The sequence below is a fragment of the Trichomonas vaginalis genome, chromosome VI (assembly GCF_026262505.1).
Source record: "Trichomonas vaginalis G3 chromosome VI, whole genome shotgun sequence".
NCBI classification, from domain to species: Eukaryota; Parabasalia; order Trichomonadida; family Trichomonadidae; genus Trichomonas; species Trichomonas vaginalis.
In genome coordinates this window covers 1134537-1156396 of record NC_067208.1, presented here as the reverse complement: position 1 = coordinate 1156396, position 21860 = coordinate 1134537, and the positions used below count along the sequence as shown (strand labels likewise).

The following is a 21860-nucleotide window of genomic DNA, read 5'->3' as shown; positions in this document are numbered from 1 at the left end:
ATTCTGATTGCAGAAGATTGTTCCATTCTGGGAGACATGCAGAGGCAATGTCTCCCAGAATGAGACACTGCGACCGACAAGAGTGCACAATACACTCTTGTCGGTCAAACTTCCGCGTTCAAGTTATCAATGCGGAACATTGTTCCATTCTGGGAGACATGCAGAGGCAATGTCTCTCAGAATGAGACACTGCGACCGACAAGAGTGCACAATACACTCTTGTCGGTCAAACTTCCGCGTTCAAGTTATGAATGCGGAACAGTGTCTCATTCGAGGAGCCCTCGAAAAGAACCTCACATCGACTCTCTCTTTCCGGCATCTTTACCGCATAGAAAACTGCTCGTTCGCAACTTTGTGTGCAATCTAAGAGATGATTGCGGTAAAGATGCCGGGAAGATTGACGCTGCAGCAGAGAATCACTACGGCTCTCTTTTACCGGCATCTTTACCGCATAGAAAGCTGCTCGTTCGCAACTTTGTGTGCAATCTAAGAGATGATTGCGGTAAAGATGCCGGGAAGATTGATGCTGCAGCCCCAGGCCGCACTCAGATTTCATCCCGCTACATTGTAACATATTTTTTGTTCACATATAAGGATGTCAATTCGGAAAATTGTTTTCATTTTAGGAGAATATAATTTTCCTTTTCGAAAATTTAAAAAGTGAGACGCGCAGGATTCGAACTTTTTTAAAAGTTGATTTAAATATATTCTAGTGTGGATTCTAAGGATAATATCATATTTAAAATAAGAATATACTAGTTTAGGTGGTATAATTTTTTTCGATAAATTTGAGAGCATGTACGTTTAGGGCATCAAAAGTGTCAATTCGCTCAGCGAAAGCTGAGCTAGCTTCGTTCTCGAAAGAATAGGGAAGGAGTGAAAGAGAGTGATACAGATGTTGACACATTCATATCATTTCAACAAATTTTGATCAAATTGAAATTCAATGAAATTCAATTCACTTCATATCCTTCAGTCAGTACATTGACATCCTTCTACATCACAATGATAACTCGTGCATCAATAGTTCTACAACTAACTCAGAAAAAAAGATTTTTCCTTCCAGCTTACAGCTTTTAAAAAGTTTCGATGATAAAATCACTCTACTCTTGTTTATCGATATGTTGTGATAGTAGGTAAACGTATTCTTATCGATATTAATAAAAATAGTTTTACGAAAATCTGAACCAATTACAGAGTTATTCATAAAGTTTATGATAACTGTAATTACTTCATCTTTGTTTTATATTTGAATAAACAATTTAATTTAATTTGCATAATTTTTTTTAGTTGAAAGACAGGAAACTTAGTTGAGTTTGTATTATTTTTATCGTTCAATTCATTGTATATGTGAGTGATCCAGATATTTAAGATATTTAGAAAAAATTTATTAATTTGATTAACAAATTTTAATCAAAATAGCAAAAATCTATTTGATAGCTGTAAGCAAATAATAATTTTTATTTCAACCAAAATCACTTATTTTCATCTAAACGTAAGTAGTATATGTTGAAGGGTTGTGTGACTTTTTTTGTAAACGTAAGAATTCATACAATATTGAACGATTTTGTATCATTTTTTTTAACATATGAAGTAAAAAATGTATGATTCTTACGGTTTTTATTCTTACGTTTTTGAATAAATCAAGATTTAAAAAATTTTCAAAATTGTAAGACATTTACACTCAGCCCATACATAACGAAATAAACACATTAAAAAAATTAACATTAATTTTAAAATAATTTATATTTCATCACTTATAAAAGAAGCTATATATAGATGATGTCAGATATTCCGCGATTAATTAAACATTGTTTAAATCCTGAATGGAATCAATGGAGTCATAATCAAAGACCTCATAAATGAGAAAAATAAATTAGAAACTAATGATTATTTGAATTTATGAAATCAATAATTTGATTTATTCGCTCTTCAATAATTTCTATTCTTTTTGTTAAATCATCTATTTTCATTAATGAGGTGATTCTTGATTGAGGAATAGATTTCAAACTAACCACTCCTTTTATTTTTGAAATTTTGAATCCATCAACTTTAAACATTTTATTCAATTTACACGTTGTCAATTCTTCAAATAATTTTTTATTATTAGCATAATAGTCATTAAATTCTTCAACAGATGAAAAAATTTTTATTTCAGTAATTGGTTTAACAACGTTTATTTTTTGTTGAACATTTTCACTTTCATTTATTTCTTCCTCCTGTTTCATTTATTTTTAAAATCGGTTTCATTTATCATTAAATAAAAATTAGAATATAAGTGATGAAATATATTTTTTAATTAATATTAAATCAGAAATGGCGGCAGGATTCTTTAAAAAATTATGGGATGGAATTAAGAAAGCTGTAGGTTGGGTTCATAAAAAGATTATTAAACCCGTTGCAAACTTTTTGGCACCAGTAGCGAAAACGGCAGGAACTATCATAGGTGGAGTATTAGGTACTAAAGCAGGTAATCCGGCAATGGGAGCACAAGCAGGTAACGCAATTGGTGGAATTGCTGAAGGAATACTTAATAAAATAGGAGGTAAATAGTGGAAAATAAATAAATATTATTTTTATCTTAGTATCGGTTGAAGTCTTTGATAAACTTTTTCTCCTTTATTTAATATTTCTCTTATTGGGGCGGCTTTTGGCGTTATTGATTCAGCAACGTCACTAATTGCTTCTTTATTCTTAAATATCCAATTTGCTCCTTTCTTCATTGTTTCCCAAACTTTATGCGCTCCTCTTTTTACTTTATCCCACAGTTTTTTAAAGAATCCTGCAGCCATAGTTGATTATTTCATTAAAATTAAAAATTCATTTTCATCTTTTAATTTTGATTTTTTATTTAATAATAAATGACGACTAACTATTTGGTGCCAAACACTAAACCGATTAATGGAAATGTGTTTCATTCATTCGAAAAGATAAATGAAATATTCGCAAAGAATGACGGTAGAAGATATTATAGAGAACTTGAAAGTTCATGCTATGACTCTGATGCTCCATATTTTGATGATAAACAAACTCATTTAAGAATTACAAATCCAGCTCATGATGTGAACCAATTAGGTGACACATATATTAAACGCAAAGTTAAAGCAACTCTAGTTTCAAATAAAGCTTTCACATGTGATGCCGCTTTTAAATGCATGCGTTTATTCGTTGGTTACAAATCATCAAATCAAAGCTTTAAACAATTAGAAGTAGAAACCGAAAGAGGTGATGCCGGTTATCTTCAGATGGATTGCGCCCGTGAATCTTTCGCATTTGCAACATATAAACCAAAAAGAAAGGAAAGTTAAAAAGTCTGTTCATTCGTTATATAATAATGTTCAAAAATATGATAACTCAGTATGTGGTAAATATATTGACCCTTCAGAAGTTTTCAAGAACGCAAATGAAGAAGTTGATGTCACTTTTGATATGATTATTCCGGTAAATGATTTGTTAGCATTTCAGGCGTTCGATGATTATCCTAAATCATTTGGTGAAATCATTCTTAAATATTATGTTTTCAGGGATACTTTAGTATTTTGTCAGGTTGACCCGTTAAGAGTTGCTGATTTACAAAATTATGTTTATGAAAAGATAACTGATGAAAATTATGAAAAGATTATGAATCATGTTTATAAATATGATCGCAAATTCCAACAAATCGGACTTCCTGCCAAATTAATTACAAGCTTAGCCGCTACATCTGCTGACGCAACAGTTGATAATTATTATTTCATGCACAAAGATGGAAGTTTTAGAGGATAAATGCATTACACCAGGATACGGTTTAATTGAAGAATCAATTAAAGCAATACCACGTTTATTAGTAAGGAAGATCCATTCATGATTCCAGCTCAACATATTGACGTTCGTTCACTAAATGGAGATTGCATCACTCCTGAAGGTATTAGCTCAGATTTCTCATACGCTCTTCATAATGTTACAGATGTTGTGTTAACATTTCCGAAGAATGCAATGCAAAGAACAGTTTTAGAAAATCCAATGCTTCGAGGTCTTCAGGTCACTATAGATTCCAGAAACTTCCCCGATCAAGCGATGACAACAGTGGGTGATATATTCTTTACACGTATGCTTCAAGCTTCTGATTTAGATGGAGTGAATGAATGCACGGAAGAATACGAGGACTCATTAACTAGACCACTGAATGATGATAATGGCACACCATTAGCTAGAACATGGAAAGACCAAACTTCATTCTTATGCACTATTCCAGTTCAACGTGATGGAGCGGGTATATTCTTTGATGGATTAGAAACTTTCAATTCACAAGTTACAGTACAAGTGAAAGCTTATCCAATCATTCGGGTGAAAATGACACTTACTGTTCAAAGGTGACAAATCCTCCTCAGGTTTGGTTTACTAGGACTACGTATTGGCATGGACACCGGACGAAGGTTTGAAATATCATCCAACAGGTACACCACCACAGTATAGAAGTTCATATGATGAAATATTGATGAATAGAAATGTTTAAAATTATAAATTTATTTTTGATTAAATGGATTTAAATTCATCCACCCCTTATGAAGAATTAGCGGAGTATATAATACATACGTAGATGATATGATTAATGAAGCATTGAGTGATAATAGAAATGCTCTATCTAAGGAAAAATTAATGAAAATTCCATATTCTGAATGTTACTTAAATTCAATCACTGCAGCAATTGGTAAACAAAATAAAGGTAAAACATTAACGATATTAAAACAAATTATCATTATTGCTAACACTTCCCCCCATTCACATGTGTTAATTTATATCAACCGTTCAGGTTCACCTTCAGATGATACATTTGAATCTTTAAAGCATTTAATCAAAATTCCAATTATTTATTTATCACAAGAAGAAGCAGAAGATTATTTAAAAAACTTTTTAATGTATAAAGAATTATATAATACAATCAAGAAGCAAGGATTAGAGGATAAAATTATTGATAAACGAGATGAATTATTTGAAACACTTTCTATTTCAAATTTTGATAGAGAATTTTTGCATTCACTCATTTTTCTAGATGATGCAGTGAAATCAAAACTAATAACAAATGAGAAATCATATTTTAATCAGTTATTAACTCAATGTCGACACATTCAGTGTTCATTCTTTATGGCTGTTCAATATTTCAAAGCATTAAGCACAAACATTAAATCAAATCTATCAACACTTTTCATTTTCAGTGGGTTTAGTCATCAACAGTTGAACGTTATGCTTTATCAAGTGAATTTACCAATGAGCATTAATGAACTTTACACACAATATCAGCAATTAGGTGAACATGGAAAAATAATAGTTGATTTAAATAAAGGAGGTGTTAAATTTGATTAACTTTTTATAATTAATTTTTATTTTTTATTTATAATTAAACATGACAGAAATAGCAAATCTTCTACAGGTTCCATTAAAACAAGGGACAAACAAAAAGGGTGCATATTATAATAGAACTATGAAAGTTCCAGATGGAATGAAAGAATTAGTTCATATTGTTGCTGGTCTTCAAAAAGATGTAAACAAATGAGAAACGTTTTAACATTACCAGAAGCTCAAGCATATGCCAAACGTCATGGTCCAAATTGGGAAGCACACGAAGAAGACATTACGGGTCCAAATGGAAAACCTGATGGTATAAATGAAGTTTTCGTTACTGATGGTCAAGGTAATATTAAAGTCATAAATGGTTATAAATTAACTGTATCCGATTATCCTAAACGTAAAGCATATAATGAACGTTATCCTATGCAATTTGATGAAAATGGAAAAGCTGTTAAACAATACATTGGAGAAGGTGAAAATGGTTCAATTAATTCATACCGTCATAATCCATATTCTTATTTCAATGAAGAATTAAATGCTATTGAAGAGGGACCGGATGAATTACCACGATATGTTAATCAGTTTGATGGTCAATATGCAAATATTAGACCTGAAATTCCAGCTAAGAAATTCTTTAAAGTTGCTTTATTCGATCCAGTGTTCAATGAACAGAAAGAAGCAATGAAAGCAGAATTTAAACCAATTCAAGTGGCAAGAATTTCTTCATCTTCACTTTCAGAAGCGTTCAAGGAATTGATAAAGAAACCACTTTATTCTCAACAAGGTTATAACTTTGATTTAATTAAAGAAAGTGATAGACGTAAATTAGAAAAATCAGATGGTTTTAAGAATGCATGTAATGAAATGATTAAAGATATTGTAAATGATAAATAAGACTGGAAGAAACTCAAAGCAATATCAATAACATAATTGGTGCAGTTACAAAGAAAGTATAAGCAAACAATGATGAACCTTGGGATATTACCGTAACAATTAAATAAAACTTTAAATATATTTTTCTTTTTTTTATTCAATTATAAATGAGAAGACGTTTCACAAGTCAAAAGAACACTAACGCAAAAGCAGAGATTACGGTTGGTTATAACGTAAATGATGATAAATCACGAATTATTCAAAATGTTAAAGTTAATGTTAGCCTGAATTAACTCGTGACTTACCGAAAAAGGAGGAGGAGCAAAATAAAGAAGATGGAGACCCAATCATTTTATCTGAACCCGGTAAAGAACCTGTTGAAATTCCCACTTATCCAACATACCCCCACCTCTTTCATCAAACATCGAGAACCCAGGAATCTACGATTCCAGTCGCAATGCGCCATATAAAATAGACATTAATTCTGAATTAATGAAAATTTACCGTGATATAATAATTAATAATTATGATTCAATAATAAATTTAATTGATCAATCCGGTTTAATTATTTTACCTTATGAATCATTAATTCACATTATCGCCATTCTTTGTGATGTTCAAGATTCAGACGTTAAGATTCAATTTTTCATAGATGATGAGGTTTCATGCTGCGGAACAGTTGCAAAAATAAATCCTATAAAGGATATTAGCACAATTAAGATATCAAAGAACGGAACAACAACTGAACTTCATTTAACATATAATGATATTTATAATAAAATAGTTGATGAATATAAAATATCACTTGAAAAATTCATTGTTAAGGCTATTTAATATTCAAGCATTAACATTATCGAATAATAATCCTTTGAATCATAATCAATAATAATTGACCTTTCACCGGTTTCTATCGTTTGTTTTATTTCTTTTTGTTCCCCACTATCTGGATCGGTCATTGTAATTGTTTTTGTTATAGTATCAGCTTTATCTTTAACTTCAATCTTTTTTCCATCGGGATATTTAAACCAAAATTCCAAAAATTCGATATTGTCAATCTGTTCATATTTTAATCTATCAATTACATTTTTAATACCATCTGAAAATCTTATGAAATGGTCATTATATGGGTTTGATTGAACTAAATTTGAATGAAGTGAAATATAACCTGTTGATGAATATGACATTGACTCATATTTTCTGAAAACACTAAAATTTATAACATGAATGAATTTCTTATTCGTTGAATTTATGAATTCTTGAGGTAATCTTATTCTAGTTTATTTATCACTGGAAAATAACGCTTTACCAATATTTTTAATCGTAATAAAAATGTTCAATTATCAATATTATTTCGAATAATAACTGTGAATTAAATTTAACAGTTAGCGGAATTTATAATGTTACTCTCGTTTCTGTGAGTGGTAAATTTAATCCATTCTTTTAGACCCTTCAGATTATATATCATTTATTAAGATGACCTTGAAAAAACGTATGATATGTATATAAATAATGTGATAACGAAATGGGATATTAACATGATTTTAAGTTATTTAAATGAATCATTTATCGTGTGGTATGAAGAAAATTTTAAATCAAAACCTGAAAAACTTTTTGAACTTGATGAAATAAATAACCTTATTAAATTCCCGCTGAAAATTAAATTTTGTACTCCTCATCTTCGTTCATTGTTGGGGATATTAAATTTTGAAAAAGATGTTGGGGATGTTTTGTATTCTGACACTGGTTCAATTTCATTTTAATCAAATGTGATAAAGTTAATACCCAATGAGATTTTCACATCAAACATTAGACCATAACTCTTACCCATCAATACAAACATTTTATCCATCAACTTAAACACATTTTCTTTATCATATCCGTTTCAATTATCTGGGAATTCATTTATTCTTCATTCACAAAGATTTATCAAATATTAAATTTAGAGTAACTGACCTATTTGATTGTGATTTAGAATTCATGAATGAAATATTATGGCAATTTCAAATAGAAAAAATAGCTGATGAGATAACATTAAATATTTATTTTTAAATCATAATAAATGATTAAACAACAGCAACCACAAACAACTTAAGGCACAAAGCACCCAGGTCCCTCAGACCATTACATACGCCATATATGCATATAATTCAAAGACGGCAGAACAAACGCAAAGGTTGAAATATGGAGATTGGAGATAGTATTGAAAAATGACCATTTCGAATTCGTTTGCAAGGGTGGTGCAGTGATATCAATATATAAAGAAATTTTTTATGAATTCTAAAATTAAAGGTATAACGGATGATATAACATCAATTCCACCAGAAGAACAGAGATATTACGCATTAAATGCATTTCCTAAAGTTTTGAAGATTGGAAGATTTAATTTAAATGAGGAATTCATAAAAGGTTTCCTAAATGACATAATGAAGAAAGCAGATAAGGAATGTGTTGCTGCTGCGTTAGAGAAAGAAAGCGGATAAGGAATATGTTAACGAAAAAGATAATGAAATTAAAGAAAGTGTTGAATGGTATCATGAATGGACATCAAAGATTTAAAAACTAAAGCCGATACAGGATGGGTTTCAGGATGTTTAGACCTTAAAGCGGATAAGGAATATGTTGACGCTGAATTAAAGACTAAGTTAGAGAAGAAAGCAGATAAGGAATGTGTTGCTGCTGCGTTTAGAGAAGAAAGCGGATAAGGAATATGTTGACGCTGAATTAAAACAATCAGAGGTCTATTTTACTCCTCCATTTTTAAATTTTATGAAATCATCAGATAAAACCTTTGATATAGATTCTTTTGAATGGATATGTTTCGATGGAGTGACCATGTATTTTTTTATACAGCTGGAGTGCTTTATTATTTTTAAAACAAATGATTTTCAAAATATGAATCATTTACTCCATCTGTTTTGAATCCTGAATACACGAAAGCCAATCATTAATCCAAGAATTTATATGTTGAATATAATAACGGTAAATTTATGGGAATGATAACGGTTGAAGATGATTTTTGCCCTTGTTATTCATTCGATTGTATCCAATGGTTCAAATGTAATTTAAATCAAGATGCTAAATTTAAATATCCAAATAATCCTATTAGATGTGTTAATAATAAATGGGTACTAATTTATGAAGTCAATCAAATTTTCATTAGTGAGGATGGGATAAATTATTATATGTTTAGTATGATGTCATCAGATTTGAAAATTGATTATACAAGTAAGTGGTATTACATTAACAACATGTATTTTATCCTACAAAATGATAAAATTTATAGATCATCTTCAATATCACAAGGTCAATTTGAACAAATTTTTCAAGCTGATGGAGACATTGAAGCTTTATGTTATGGATCAAATGTTTATGTTCTCGTTTCAGGTGAAATGGTCTATTCATATCCTGTAAGTTATAACAGACATATTTATTTATCACAGGATTTATCAAATTGGGAATTGGTTTATTCATTCACTCCAAAATTTACTCAAAATTATAGATTTACAAATTTATTTTATATTGATGGGTATTTCATTGCTTTAGGATGTGGTGATTTAGTAAATATCAGTAGTGATGGAAGAAACTGGTCTGAAATCACAAAATTTCAAGATGTTAGAAAAGCAATTTTCAAAAATAATACGTTAATATTGATAACAAGACCAGTTTTAAATACTCACCCAAATTCAATATTATATAATAAATTCAATATTCATAATGGATTAAATACAATTCTTGAGATGATTTACCCCATTGGTTCTATTTATACGTCAATGAACTCAACAAATCCTTCAAAAGTTTTAGGTTTTGGTGCGTGGGAACAGATTGTAGATAAATTCTTCTATTGTGCGAACTCTTCAAAGGAAACCGGTGGTTCAAAGAAAATTACTGAAGCAAACCTTCCACCGCACACTCATACAGGAACTACAAACACATCAGGTATCATACACATTCAATAAGAGACCATCCATTATACAACTCAGAATATTATGCTGGCAATGACGTTTTATCTCCAGATTATAACCATTCAGCAAAAAAGACTTTTCGACCAACTGAACCAGGAGGAAATCATTCACATATTTTCACAACAAATCCAACAGGCTTGGGTAAAGATTATATGCCTCCATTTATGACTGTATTCGCATGGTACCGCATTTATTGAATGTGCTTGAGCCTACTTTGCAGGCTTACCGCGTTCATTGAATGAACTAAATATATTTTATGTTTGTAATTAATTAGGTAATGAAGTAATGAATGAACTGCAGAAATAAATGTTTACGTTAATGTTTACAGGTTATTCAATAATGACTTATTTTTGAAGAACTGAAGGTGCTACCATGTTACCATGTGCTACCAGGTCATTTAACTTCTCTGAAAAAGTGAGACAACATGACATTTAGACAACACAGCAGGGGAAGGCAGTTATGAATTATTTTTGAAGAACTGAAGGTGCTACCATGTTACCATGTGCTACCAGGTCATTTAACTCATGACATTTTGACAACAACACAGGAGGAAGGCAGTTATGAATTATTTTTGAAGAACTGAAGGTGCTACCATGTTACCATGTGCTACCAGGTCATTTAACTTCTCTGAAAAAGTGTGACAACAACACAGGAGGAAGGCAGTTATGAATTATTTTTGAAGAACTGAAGGTGCTACCATGTTACCATGTGCTACAGGTCATTTAACTTCTCTGAAAAAGTGTGACAACATGACATTTTGACAACAACACAGGAGGATTAATGCAAAAATAAATTCAAATCATACTTTATAAAGCTTCATTTACAGGTATTTCATCGTCAGTAAATGAATCCTCATTATCGTTTGGTTCAACCTGTTTATATAATCCTTTCATTTCTTCTTTCAAAACATAACACCATGTTTGTTTACCGTCTATTCTTCTATGTTTCCTATCACATTTATCCTTAATACTCATTTGGAAATTCTTGTCTTTCATGTCTGATGGTTTGCAGAATAGAGCATTTTCACACGTCATACCTGCACACAATTCATCATAATGTGTATTTATCCATACATCTAAAGGATTTGATGATAATTCTATTAAATCTTGTTTGGCTTCAGTCATCGGTATGATTCGTACATTAAATGATGAAAGGTCATATTGCATAAAATACGTCAGTAAATTATCATAAAATTCCTTAGTGCATGAATCCATTAAATTCTTGAAGTAATCAAATTGACCTTGAATTTACCATTAACCCTTAAAACTACGTATCTTCTGTCTCCAACTTCAATTTTGACAGGGTAGACGTTGTTAGTTACGAAAATGAAGTTTGCAACTTCTGTGCTGTTCTTCTGGGTTGATTCTTTTCATTAATTCTAATTTGATTATCCGTAATAATTGATTTCAAAGCGTTGAAGTTTGCGAGTCTGTCTTCACCAACATTCTTGAGTTCATTAAGTACAAGAAACATTTTATTTTCAACAACCGAAATTGAAATTGCCCGTTAGCTCATTATTTTCAGTAATGTTTTTACATGAATAACCAGCGAGAAGTTCAGAAATAATGTCTGTAAATCTGTTTACCTGTTCCCTGAAGTCTTTCAAAATAATTGCTGTTTCATTCTTGATTCCAGGATGTTGAATCATTGATGCAATCCAGCCGAGAAGGTATTTATACACTTTCATCGTTATTATCACAAATGGCTTCTTTAATGAAATTCATAAACATCTCAATTTTTGAGTAATCAGGCTTTTCAAGAATGTTGTATTTATAACCCTGAAACGTTGAGAAAACATCTGGAATCAGATTTAAAGCAAACACCCTTAACGGTTAATGAAGGATAATTGATTTAGTAGTACGTCCCATGCTGTTATTGTTTTACCTTCTTCTTTAAATAATTTAATCATTTTGAGTGACTCTTTCATGTTTGATTGAAGAACGAATGATATTTGATTCATTTTGTCGTGTATGTTGTAATCTTTCTGAATGAAATATTTATTTCCACAATCTACAAAACGGATTACACGTGATAAATCCTCAATTACTTCAGAACTGTTTTTATACTGATGATTTTCAGCCTTGCGTCTAATATCTGTTATCAAGAAAATCATCAAGTTTTATATCAAATGTTATTTTTGGCTTACGTAATAAAGGTAAAACATATTCATCATAATATTCCTTTTGGTATAGTTTTAGAATCTTCACTAAAACAAATGGAGAAGTCATTAAATGTGCATATCTATACGTGCTTTTTCAAAATTACTTTTTGCATTTTCTGTTAAACTGCAGAAGTTATAAACGTTATCGTATGCTTCATTAATTAAATGATTAGGTAACGAATTAATTGCTTGAAACAGTGTGAATAATGTAACTTCTTTTTCTAAATTCATGTTTCCACCGTCATTATGTACTTCAAAATCACAGATGCCATCAACTATGCTCTGGGCAAGTTTATCGTCAATGTTTACATCTTTGTTTTCATTCATTATACTCTTTATTTCTTCATTCTTCTGTTCAACTCTTACCTTAATATTCAAATCATTTAATATATCGTTTACTGTTCTAGTTAATGTTGAATCATAACTTCCACGAATGAATGAGTATGTATTGATTGGTTCTGTTGCATTCTTGCGAACTCTTGAATCAGCCATAACTACTAAAGAACGCTTTGAATCATCCATAGAAGTCATTATGTCAATCATAATCATTGCAGGAATAACATTTAATCATTCTGTTCGAGGTTGAATAGAAGAAATTAGTGTTGCAATAAATGTGAAGACCTCCTGATGCGGTTTTAACGATAACATCTTTATCCGAAAGTTTTGATAAAATGTCTTTTCTAACTGTTTCTTTAAGTTCATCATTGTACGATTTATTGATATCAACATCTATAATCGTTAAATTTGATATTTTATTTACTAATAAAGCCATACCAGTTTTCCTTCCTCTTCCTCCATCATGTTTGAGGTAGTTATGTAAATCAATCATGTTTTCACCAATTCTTTCATTGAGGGTTTTAGTTTCTGTCATAACTAATTCCTCAACTAATGAATCAATAACTTTTTCATCAGAAACGATATAGTTGCTGTTGTTGTTTGTTGCCGTCATTTATATAGAAATAAAAAAATAAAAATAATTTTAAAACTAACTTTATTTTTGGACTGCATCATATTTCCTAAATGTTGTCAAAATGTCATGTTGTCACATTTTTAGAGAAGTTAATTAACCTGGTAGCACATGGTAACATGGTAGCACCTTCAGTTCTTCAAAAATAATTCATAACTGCCTTCCTCCTGTGTTGTTGTCAAAATGTCATGAGGTTAGAAATGAGGTTAGATCTAACCATCTACCCTAAAAATTATTTTTGGTGAATTCAATAAAAATAAATGGTTCATTTACTCACAATATTTTTGTACAAAACAACCCCAAGCTTTTAACTTCTTTTCTGCAGCTTCTAATGCTATCTTAGCGAGTTCATATTCTCTAAATTCTCTCTTTAAATTTTCTTGTTCCCATTGGTCTAGTTCGTATGGAGAATCTCTATAACCATAACATAACTCACGTTCATGTTCTAATTGTTTTTCGCACATTTTTCCAACTTCTTCTTCAAACAAAGGTTTAGCATTCTCTACTGTATCTTCAAGTTCTTCTTCATCTAATTTCTCATGAACTTTCTTGTCTATGGAGTCCATAATATCTTTGACATAAAATGCATACTTTACAGAGCACCATTCAGCAACAAAATGAACGAGGTCAGGATGTATGTAAATACCTTTGAATTCATTTATAACACCCTTAGTAAGCTCATAAAATGCTTGTTTTGAGGTCGAGCCACTTTTGGCTCCACCGTATTCGTTCATCCAAAACTCAAGAATTTCCTGTATTTTAGCACTATTGAGAAATCTGTTTAAATGGTTTAACTTTCCTGCTTCTCTTGCCATCTTTGTTGCATTAATGTAACCATCCTTGTCTCTACGTAAGACTTCAATACCGTTATAAGTGCCTTTTGTGAATGTTTCGCCATTAGATTTGTTAGTGAATGTTTTTGCTTCGACTGACATTTCTGTTCTTACATACAAAATAAAAAATAAAAATAATTTTAAAACTAACTTTATTTTTGGGTCATTTACACTCATTCCGATGAAGTCATGACAAATCATTTCCTGTGTTGTTGTCAAAATGTCATGTTGTCACACTTTTTCAGAGAAGTTAAATGACCTGGTAGCACATGGTAACATGGTAGCACCTTCAGTTCTTCAAAAATAATTCATAACTGCCTTCCTCCTGTGTTGTTGTCAAAATGTCATGTTGTCACACTTTTTCAGAGAAGTTAAATGACCTGGTAGCACATGGTAACATGGTAGCACCTTCAGTTCTTCAAAAATAATTCATAACTGCCTTCCTCCTGTGTTGTTGTCAAAATGTCATGTTGTCACAAACTTTAGAACGGCATAATTTAAATTTTTATTTTTATCATAAATGGATACCCCACAAGCTCAAAATTTACCATGAATCATAACAAGGGAGGAAATGATAAAAATGATGCAAGAACATGTTAAAAATAACAAACCACTAAAATTGAGAAAATGTGGTTATGCAGTAATGATGGAAAGAGAGATGTTGTCAAAGAGGAATAAAAATTAAATTTGGATTGAGTTTAAAAATTCATCTTTATTAAATTCATCTCTTCCAATCAATTTATTTATTCTATTAAATTCTTTTATTTTTGCTTCACTCAGTTTAAGGATTGAACGGTAAGTTTCTAATTTTTCGATTATTTCTTTATCGTTTTCAGTTCCATTAGTTTTATGGGCATCAACCCCACCGCATTGTGGCTTCTTTTTGTAATAGCATATTTTTGATTTAATTCTGTTTAGTTTCTTTTTATATTCATCGTCTGGACTCTTGGCTGCTTCGTTGTCACTCATTTTCTTACGAAATAAAAAAAATTAAATATAGGGTGTCCAAAGGTGCGTTTAGCACAGCGCTCTATATGAGACTATTAAAGGAGATATATGCTGATTATAAATATATAATAAAAAATATGAATATATGTATATGATGAGTATGTTGTATTTTGGCGCCATGCCGGGATATAAAATGAATTTTGAGACAAGAGGCGGTTTCGCGGGAAATTTTGGCGGGATTTTTTTCATTTTTTTAATGAATCATAAAGAAAACATCCTCGCTCTTGCAAAAAAATGCAAAGACTGTAAAAAAATCTACGAGACATTGGTAAAATGCTTCGGTATGGATGCTCCTAGCTATTCCACTGTAACGTATCATGTTAGGATGTATCACTTCATGAACAAAAAGGCGCCCATCATAAAAATTGACAAAAAATCGCCGGATCAAAGAAAAATCAAAGCAATTCTTCAAGCGCTAGATGAAGACCCAAGAGCATCACTCAGAAGGATAGAGGAGATGACAAAGATACCACGTACAACAGTCAGTTATTATCTGCACAATTATTTGAACTACAAACTAGCGTATACACGTTGGGTTCCGCACAACCTTAATTCAGTTCAAAAAAAATCTAGAGTCCAATCTTCGAAAGAGCTCCTCTCTATATTGCGTGCGTATCAATCCAAGAAGTTTCGCTTTTTAGTAACAGGGGACGAGTCTTGGTTTCAATATGCAACAGAAGCCAAAATCATGTGGATCCCGAAGGATGAAAATCCGCAAACATTCCCGAAGAAAAAAATTGACACACCAATGATGATGTTGTCGGTTTTTTGGGGCGTGAATGGCATCATCGCAATTGATATTCTTCAAAAACCTAATACGATGAATGCTCAGTATCTAATTGACAATGTTCTTACTCAAATTATCAATTCTGATGAGTTTGAGAAATCCAAACAACAAAAACAAAAGTTTGCAATTCATTTTGATAATTCAAGAGTTCACAAAAGTCATAAGGTAATGAATTACTTGGTGGAAAACAATGTCAAAGTTGTTCCAAACCCAATTTATTCACCTGATATTGCACCCTCTGACTTTTATTTATTCGGCACGCTAAAAAAGAGAGCTGAAGGACGCGAATTCGCGAGTCCAGATGATCTTGAAAATTTTGTAAGAGAGCAATTTGAGCAATTTTCTCATGATGATTTAAAGCGTATCTTTCAAGCCTGGATCGATCGCTGCGAACGCGTGATTGAATCCAATGGTTATTATATTTAAATAAACTTTATATATATGTAACTTGTTTATTTCTATTCGCAGTATTCAGGTTTGTGCTAAACACACCTTTGGACACCCTATATTATTTAAATATAATGGAGTAATAAAATAAATCGGAATTTCTATTAATTTATTGTCAACTTCAACTAATACATTACCGTTAATATATCTAACAAATTCAGCTATTGTGTCAAATCTTCGTCTTCTTTTTGTCATTGATTTATCAGTTTTTCCATAATCGAGATGAATCAAAACTTTATCCCCTTGTTTAAAATTCATGAGCCCCGAATTAATTTGTTCACGTTTAACATCATTCAACCTTTCCATTTGCTTTCTAATATATTCCCATTCTTTTGAAATATCATTTTTCATTTCCACTGGTTTCATGTTTATAGTTCTATGCCATGTATTATTATAATAATATACTAACTGTTGTATGATGGAGTCATGATTTCCATCCAGTATATCTGACCGTTAACCCCTAACGCATCTCTAAGAGTTCTCATTACTGCATCAACTATTTTATTATGAAACGTATATGGAGAGGATGAGAAGTAAAAATTAATTTGTGGAAAATAATGAGTCATAGCTGCCTGAAATCCTTTATCACCATCACCCCTGATATTATCTACTCTTTCATGATCTAGTAAGTATTGAATAGCTCTTCTTGTTTCCTGTTCTGTTTTCCCTTTCACTGGAATGCAATATAAATATCTAGTGTTAATGTTAATGGCAAATAAATAAGTAACTTTTCCTTTTGAATATTCCAGATGATCGATTTCGTATGAATATGGATATGGTGCAAATGAAGGGCGACTAAATTTTTTCCTTTAACGGTTGAATTTTCGGGTCAATTGGTTTATTTAATATTTTGAAATCCTTTTTAAAATCTTTTTGCTTCTTTAATGTTTGAAATGGATATAATAAAGTGAATGATGAAGGATTAACTGAAGGAGGAGGCGGTACTGTCGTTGGAGGTTTTGGTGTTGCAGGTGGTTTAATTTTATCTGCTTTGATTTTGGATTTCATTCCTTCCTTCATTAATTCTGGATGTATTCTATTCATTTGTTTTAAATATGCTGTATATAAAGGTTTGATATACTTTCCCGCTTCGAGTTTATGTTGAAGGATGAATTCCAAAAGTTGATCTTCATTTAAAAGTCGGGCTGAATATGGTTTAACTAATGAATCATAAATTAAAGCTTGTGCATCATTTATGGTCTGAAGGACATGGGTGTTTTGTGGCTCAGGATTATATAATTTATATAATTCATCAATATCTTCTTCTGTTAATACTTTATTTTTGAAATCTTTCAACTGTTTAAGTTGTGATTTAGTTTTTCCCTTTGTATATTCATTATTTTTAATTTTGTCTTTAATTTCAGAAATTATTTTATTATGATATTTCAAAATTTCATTTTTATAATATGGATAATAATATTCCATATCATCACCCGTTATATTGTTATCATATTTTTGGAGATATGCTTTTAAATCATAATAACTAAGAAAATTTTGATTAAATACTAAATCATCAATTAAATTTTTAAATCTGTGTTATCCATTTATATAAAAATAAAATCAATGTTTTAAGGGTGCCCACCTCTTTGTCTCTTCTGTGGCATTTTATTAAAAATAAAATTTTAAATTGTATTAAATAAATGGCATACAACATCCATTTTCACAACATACAGCCTTAGTGTGTGCTCCTGTTAATGCAGTCTTACCGATTGTTAAGCGAGTCATTGACCCGTTTTTAAGTTGTAAATTAATATTTTGACCATCAAATATCAATTTATCATTTATTATATCCAAATAATTTTTAGGTGTTAATTGTTTATGTTTGTCGTAAACTAACACCTTTCATTTTTTGTGCAATCTTTTTAAAATCACTTCCATCAATTGAACCGTTGAATGATGTATAACACTTAGGACATAAAGCAACCATGTTATCACCTTGTTTCTCAATTGCTAAACCCAATAACTTCTTCTCATGTGCTTTTTCTTCAGCTTTATTCTTTAATTTAGGTTTAAATTTCTCATCAAAACAGAAGAAATCAAAAGGTGCGAATTTGAAAATGTTTTTATCATAAAATTGTTTATCGGTAACAATTGCTTGAAATGCTTGAGTGTTAGGAAGACTTGGATCGCCAGCGATTGCCCAATAAGATGAATCAGTATCACCTTCAATGAAATGAAAACGATTAACATCCATGCATTTATACATAAAATCATAAATGAAAACCAAATACCAGTATTTAGCATTATCTAAAGTGAAGAATGCCTCTTGTAAACATGTTTCACATCTATAAAATCTATCTTTGAGCATCATTTGATACGTATCCTCACCTATTTCTCTTATGCCAATTGTTTTTTCATCTGTGATAATATCTAAGTTTCTTATTATCGGTAAAAAGTTTATGTAATCATTAATGTATTTTTCATCAATGTGACCCTTTACTTCAGCCACGAATAAAGTATTTTTCTTTCTAATAATTCCAAGTGCTTTTGCTTTCTTTGTTGCTGTATCACAAATGATAACACCATTCAATCTTCCCGGCATATACATTTTATGGTCAGTATATTGAATGAAATCATGAGGATTAGATGAAAATGATGAAGGATATAATGAATTAAAGTCAACTCCAACGAAATGAGTCATGATGTTGGTGGTGTCCTCATTTGATACAGTTTTAGTTTCTGGATTATATGAAAGTTTATTAATGTGTGTGATTCCTTTAAGATTAATACGATGTTGAACATTTGATAGACCACCAGTAATTCCATTACGGAGAATGTGATAAGCTTCAACTGAATCTAAAGTCATTGGTAAATTATTTTTTAATGCATAATTTCTTAAATTGATTCTTAAACGTTGAACATCTTCATCTTTATTTGATTTTACGACATTGCAATAACAACACATTAACTGACAATTTTCTTTGGTATGTGGTTTTTCATTATCGATTCTATCCAATGTTGGTTTATTAGCATATGTAAACGCTTTACCACACATTTTGCATTTAGATGAAAGGATTAAATCGTGATAGTATTGATAGTCATCCATTGAAACATTATTTTTAGTATCTCTTTTTGCTTTTTCATCTTGTTTCTTATATGATTCAATTTTATATTTCCAATACTTTTTCGTTAATTCAAAACTTGATTCCACATTTTCTTCTTCTGGATATGTTTCGTTAGGATTGAAGTTCTTATATGCTAACGCGTAACGAATCATTGAAGCATTCGATGATAAAGAAAGATTATGAAGCATATCAATTTTATAAACAAATGTTTCTTCAATAATTTTATCAATTGGGTCAATCATAATTTCAACATCTTTATTGCAATAATGAATAAAATATTCTAATCTATTCTTAAAGTTTTTAGCATCATTGAGATATATTTGATAATCTGAATCGGATATTGTTTCTTGTGTTAATGCTGAATAAAATGAATCTTTCGTGAATGGTTCCTTTTTATATAATTCATCTTCGTAATTCTCCCATGTGATGAATTGATAAGGGAAAAAGGATTTAACACGTGATTTATTGTTTCCGAAATCTTGAGTGAATTGGTCTAATGTTCCACCCGCTATATAATTTCTGATGTCAATAAATCTCAATTCATATGGACAGTTTGTTTTCTTTACTATGACTTGCTTAAATTGAGAAGAAGAACCCAGCATTGATTTTATCTTCCATTTTGCAGTATTTAAATCACGAAGAATTAAATTTAAATCAAACTTTCCCGAATTAAAACCAATGATATTCACTTTATTAAATTCTTCATCTAAAAGCTCTTTCATTGCTTCCTTTTGTTTCTCATTTAATGTATTCATTAATTCTTCATATTGTTCAATATTTGATTTAGCAACTAATGAACAGGTTGAAAATAAAAATTCAATCCAATCAGAGATGAACGAATCACTTGATGTTAAGCAAAAATTCCTCGTAAATGTTTTATCACGGTCTACGACCTCGCCGCTTTGCGGCTTATTTTGACAGTTGATGATACCATAAATGGTTTTAAGTAAGCGTTCAAAGTTGCACATTCAGAAAGTTGAAGTTCTTCTTTAGTCTCTAATGTTTCGAAGTCAAAAGTAATATAATATCTTGTTGGTTTATAATATTCCTGCAAATTATGTGCTAATAACCACTGATATATCTTCTGTTTCGTAATATGTGGTGCATATGGTTGCTGTGTCTTTTGCAACTGAACGTCTTGAATTAATCTTCCATTATTTTCTTTACATTTCTCACAATGCTTTAAAAATCTTCTTTGGTTTTTCCTTTCTGGATCATCACGGATAGAATAAACTTCTTCTTTACAATATGGACAAACTTTATAACCAGTGAGTGCTTCAACGTCTGTTATTCTGTCAGCGTGAAGTTTTCCATTTGGACTCTGTGTTAATAAAATATTTACTGTTTCAAATTCTGGATCTATCATTATTGATTCCACTAATGGAAAGTCTACCTTGTTAATGTCTACGTCTTCTGGTTGAGGGTCACAATAATAAAAATCAATATTAACGTTTAACATTCTTGCTAACCTCTCACTTTCTGATGAAATGTCAAATCCTTCATATGCATCTATGGCTTCATTTAAATAACTTCTACGAGTTTTAGGATTAACACCATCAGGAATGTTATAGAAGCGTTTAAATAACCTTCTACCTTCGGCTCTTATTTGATTATCATTCATTTTAGCTGTTCCATTTTTATTCATTTATGTAAGAATAAAAATTAAAAAATAAATAAAAATAAAGTTTATTTTTTTTAAAGTCCGAGACTCAGAGAGTCCAGGGCTAAAGTCCATAAAATGAATTAAGAACACATAAATTTTTATCATCTGCGACGTGACGAATACATTTTAATTTACTCAAGAATGCGTACCCTGATACATTAAATCTAATTCCTGTCTTATTTAATTTCACAACTTTGAAAAGGAATGTATGAATAGCTATAAAATGATGAGATGATGTTTTATGGGTTGCTTCCATTTTTTCTGAAATAAATGAATAAATATAATGTTTATAAGTTTTCATATCTTTTATGTTCTTAATAACGAATGGTATAGACCTTTCCACTTCGTCTTCCTTCGGTGCTGTTCTTTCATATGAAACATTATTGGTATCTTCAATAATGAAACCACAATCGCATAAAATTTTATATGTACCAATTGTTTCTTTTGATATTTTATCTAACAAATCAAAAACTTTATCAACACCTGTGCATTTATTTAAATAATAATTTGTGTAAATATCATGGTCTTCTTTCTTAATCGTATTTGTTGCATATGTTACATTTTTCAGTGCTTTTTTGAATTTTTCAGAATCAAGAGGAGGTGAAAGTAATATACATGGATAATCTCCATCGTCAATAAACTGAAGCTTATGTTTATGAATAAATTTTGTGCCTTCTTCTGAAAGTGTTTCGTCAATATCACCATCTAATAAATTTTTAGTAGATTCCAAAAAGTAATTTTTATATCTTTCCTCATGTGATTTTTG

The 21860-nt window shown here is 30.5% G+C and overlaps 9 protein-coding genes and 4 pseudogenes across 13 annotated transcripts, besides 5 other annotated features; 6 read left to right on the top strand and 7 right to left on the bottom strand.

The window, feature by feature from the left end:
* Positions 1 to 2316: 2316 nt before the first annotated feature.
* Positions 2317 to 2553, top strand: TVAGG3_0783460 (N-acetylmuramoyl-l-alanine amidase family; the record flags this gene model as incomplete). The annotated part of the gene is made up of 1 exon (XM_001311290.1): positions 2317 to 2553. One exon carries the CDS (start codon positions 2317 to 2319, stop codon positions 2551 to 2553), a length of 237 nt encoding a protein of 78 aa, XP_001311291.1.
* A 23-nt stretch (positions 2554 to 2576) lies between these two features.
* On the bottom strand, positions 2577 to 2792 carry TVAGG3_0783450 (uncharacterized protein; the record flags this gene model as incomplete). The annotated part of the gene is made up of 1 exon (XM_051246442.1): positions 2577 to 2792. One exon carries the CDS (start codon positions 2790 to 2792, stop codon positions 2577 to 2579), a length of 216 nt encoding a protein of 71 aa, XP_051081917.1.
* A 69-nt stretch (positions 2793 to 2861) lies between these two features.
* Positions 2862 to 3308, top strand: TVAGG3_0783440 (uncharacterized protein; the record flags this gene model as incomplete). Its single annotated transcript, XM_051246441.1, has 1 exon — positions 2862 to 3308. One exon carries the CDS (start codon positions 2862 to 2864, stop codon positions 3306 to 3308), a length of 447 nt encoding a protein of 148 aa, XP_051081916.1.
* A 613-nt stretch (positions 3309 to 3921) lies between these two features.
* Positions 3922 to 14486: a mobile genetic element.
* TVAGG3_0783430 (uncharacterized protein) lies at positions 5125 to 5343 on the top strand (the record flags this gene model as incomplete). Its single annotated transcript, XM_051246440.1, has 1 exon — positions 5125 to 5343. One exon carries the CDS (start codon positions 5125 to 5127, stop codon positions 5341 to 5343), a length of 219 nt encoding a protein of 72 aa, XP_051081915.1.
* TVAGG3_0783420 lies at positions 5384 to 6284 on the top strand (annotated as a pseudogene). Its single transcript has one exon. A coding segment is annotated over exon 1 (901 nt).
* TVAGG3_0783410 lies at positions 8261 to 10360 on the top strand (annotated as a pseudogene). Its single transcript has one exon. A coding segment is annotated over exon 1 (2100 nt).
* TVAGG3_0783400 (uncharacterized protein) lies at positions 10970 to 11197 on the bottom strand (the record flags this gene model as incomplete). Its single annotated transcript, XM_051246439.1, has 1 exon — positions 10970 to 11197. The coding sequence occupies one exon, from the start codon at positions 11195 to 11197 to the stop codon at positions 10970 to 10972; it is 228 nt and encodes a 75-aa protein (XP_051081914.1).
* TVAGG3_0783390 lies at positions 12466 to 13273 on the bottom strand (annotated as a pseudogene). Its single transcript has one exon. A coding segment is annotated over exon 1 (808 nt).
* Positions 13783 to 14226, bottom strand: TVAGG3_0783380 (KilA, N-terminal/APSES-type HTH, DNA-binding family; the record flags this gene model as incomplete). Its single annotated transcript, XM_051246438.1, has 1 exon — positions 13783 to 14226. A coding segment is annotated over one exon (444 nt), but the record flags the coding sequence as incomplete, so codon positions are not given.
* Positions 14487 to 14805: 319 nt separating the features above from the next.
* Positions 14806 to 15093, bottom strand: TVAGG3_0783360 (uncharacterized protein; the record flags this gene model as incomplete). The annotated part of the gene is made up of 1 exon (XM_051246437.1): positions 14806 to 15093. The coding sequence occupies one exon, from the start codon at positions 15091 to 15093 to the stop codon at positions 14806 to 14808; it is 288 nt and encodes a 95-aa protein (XP_051081912.1).
* Positions 15094 to 15121: 28 nt separating this feature from the next.
* Positions 15122 to 16425: a mobile genetic element.
* On the top strand, positions 15218 to 16345 carry TVAGG3_0783350 (annotated as a pseudogene). The gene has a single exon. A coding segment is annotated over exon 1 (1128 nt).
* A 64-nt stretch (positions 16426 to 16489) lies between the features above and the next one.
* Positions 16490 to 17157: a mobile genetic element.
* A 1330-nt stretch (positions 17158 to 18487) lies between these two features.
* On the bottom strand, positions 18488 to 19673 carry TVAGG3_0783320 (DNA/RNA polymerase superfamily; the record flags this gene model as incomplete). The annotated part of the gene is made up of 1 exon (XM_051246436.1): positions 18488 to 19673. A coding segment is annotated over one exon (1186 nt), but the record flags the coding sequence as incomplete, so codon positions are not given.
* A 644-nt stretch (positions 19674 to 20317) lies between these two features.
* Positions 20318 to 21052, bottom strand: TVAGG3_0783310 (uncharacterized protein; the record flags this gene model as incomplete). The annotated part of the gene is made up of 1 exon (XM_051246435.1): positions 20318 to 21052. One exon carries the CDS (start codon positions 21050 to 21052, stop codon positions 20318 to 20320), a length of 735 nt encoding a protein of 244 aa, XP_051081910.1.
* Positions 20318 to 21076: a mobile genetic element.
* Positions 21077 to 21835: 759 nt separating this feature from the next.
* Positions 21836 to 21860: part of a mobile genetic element that runs on past the window's edge.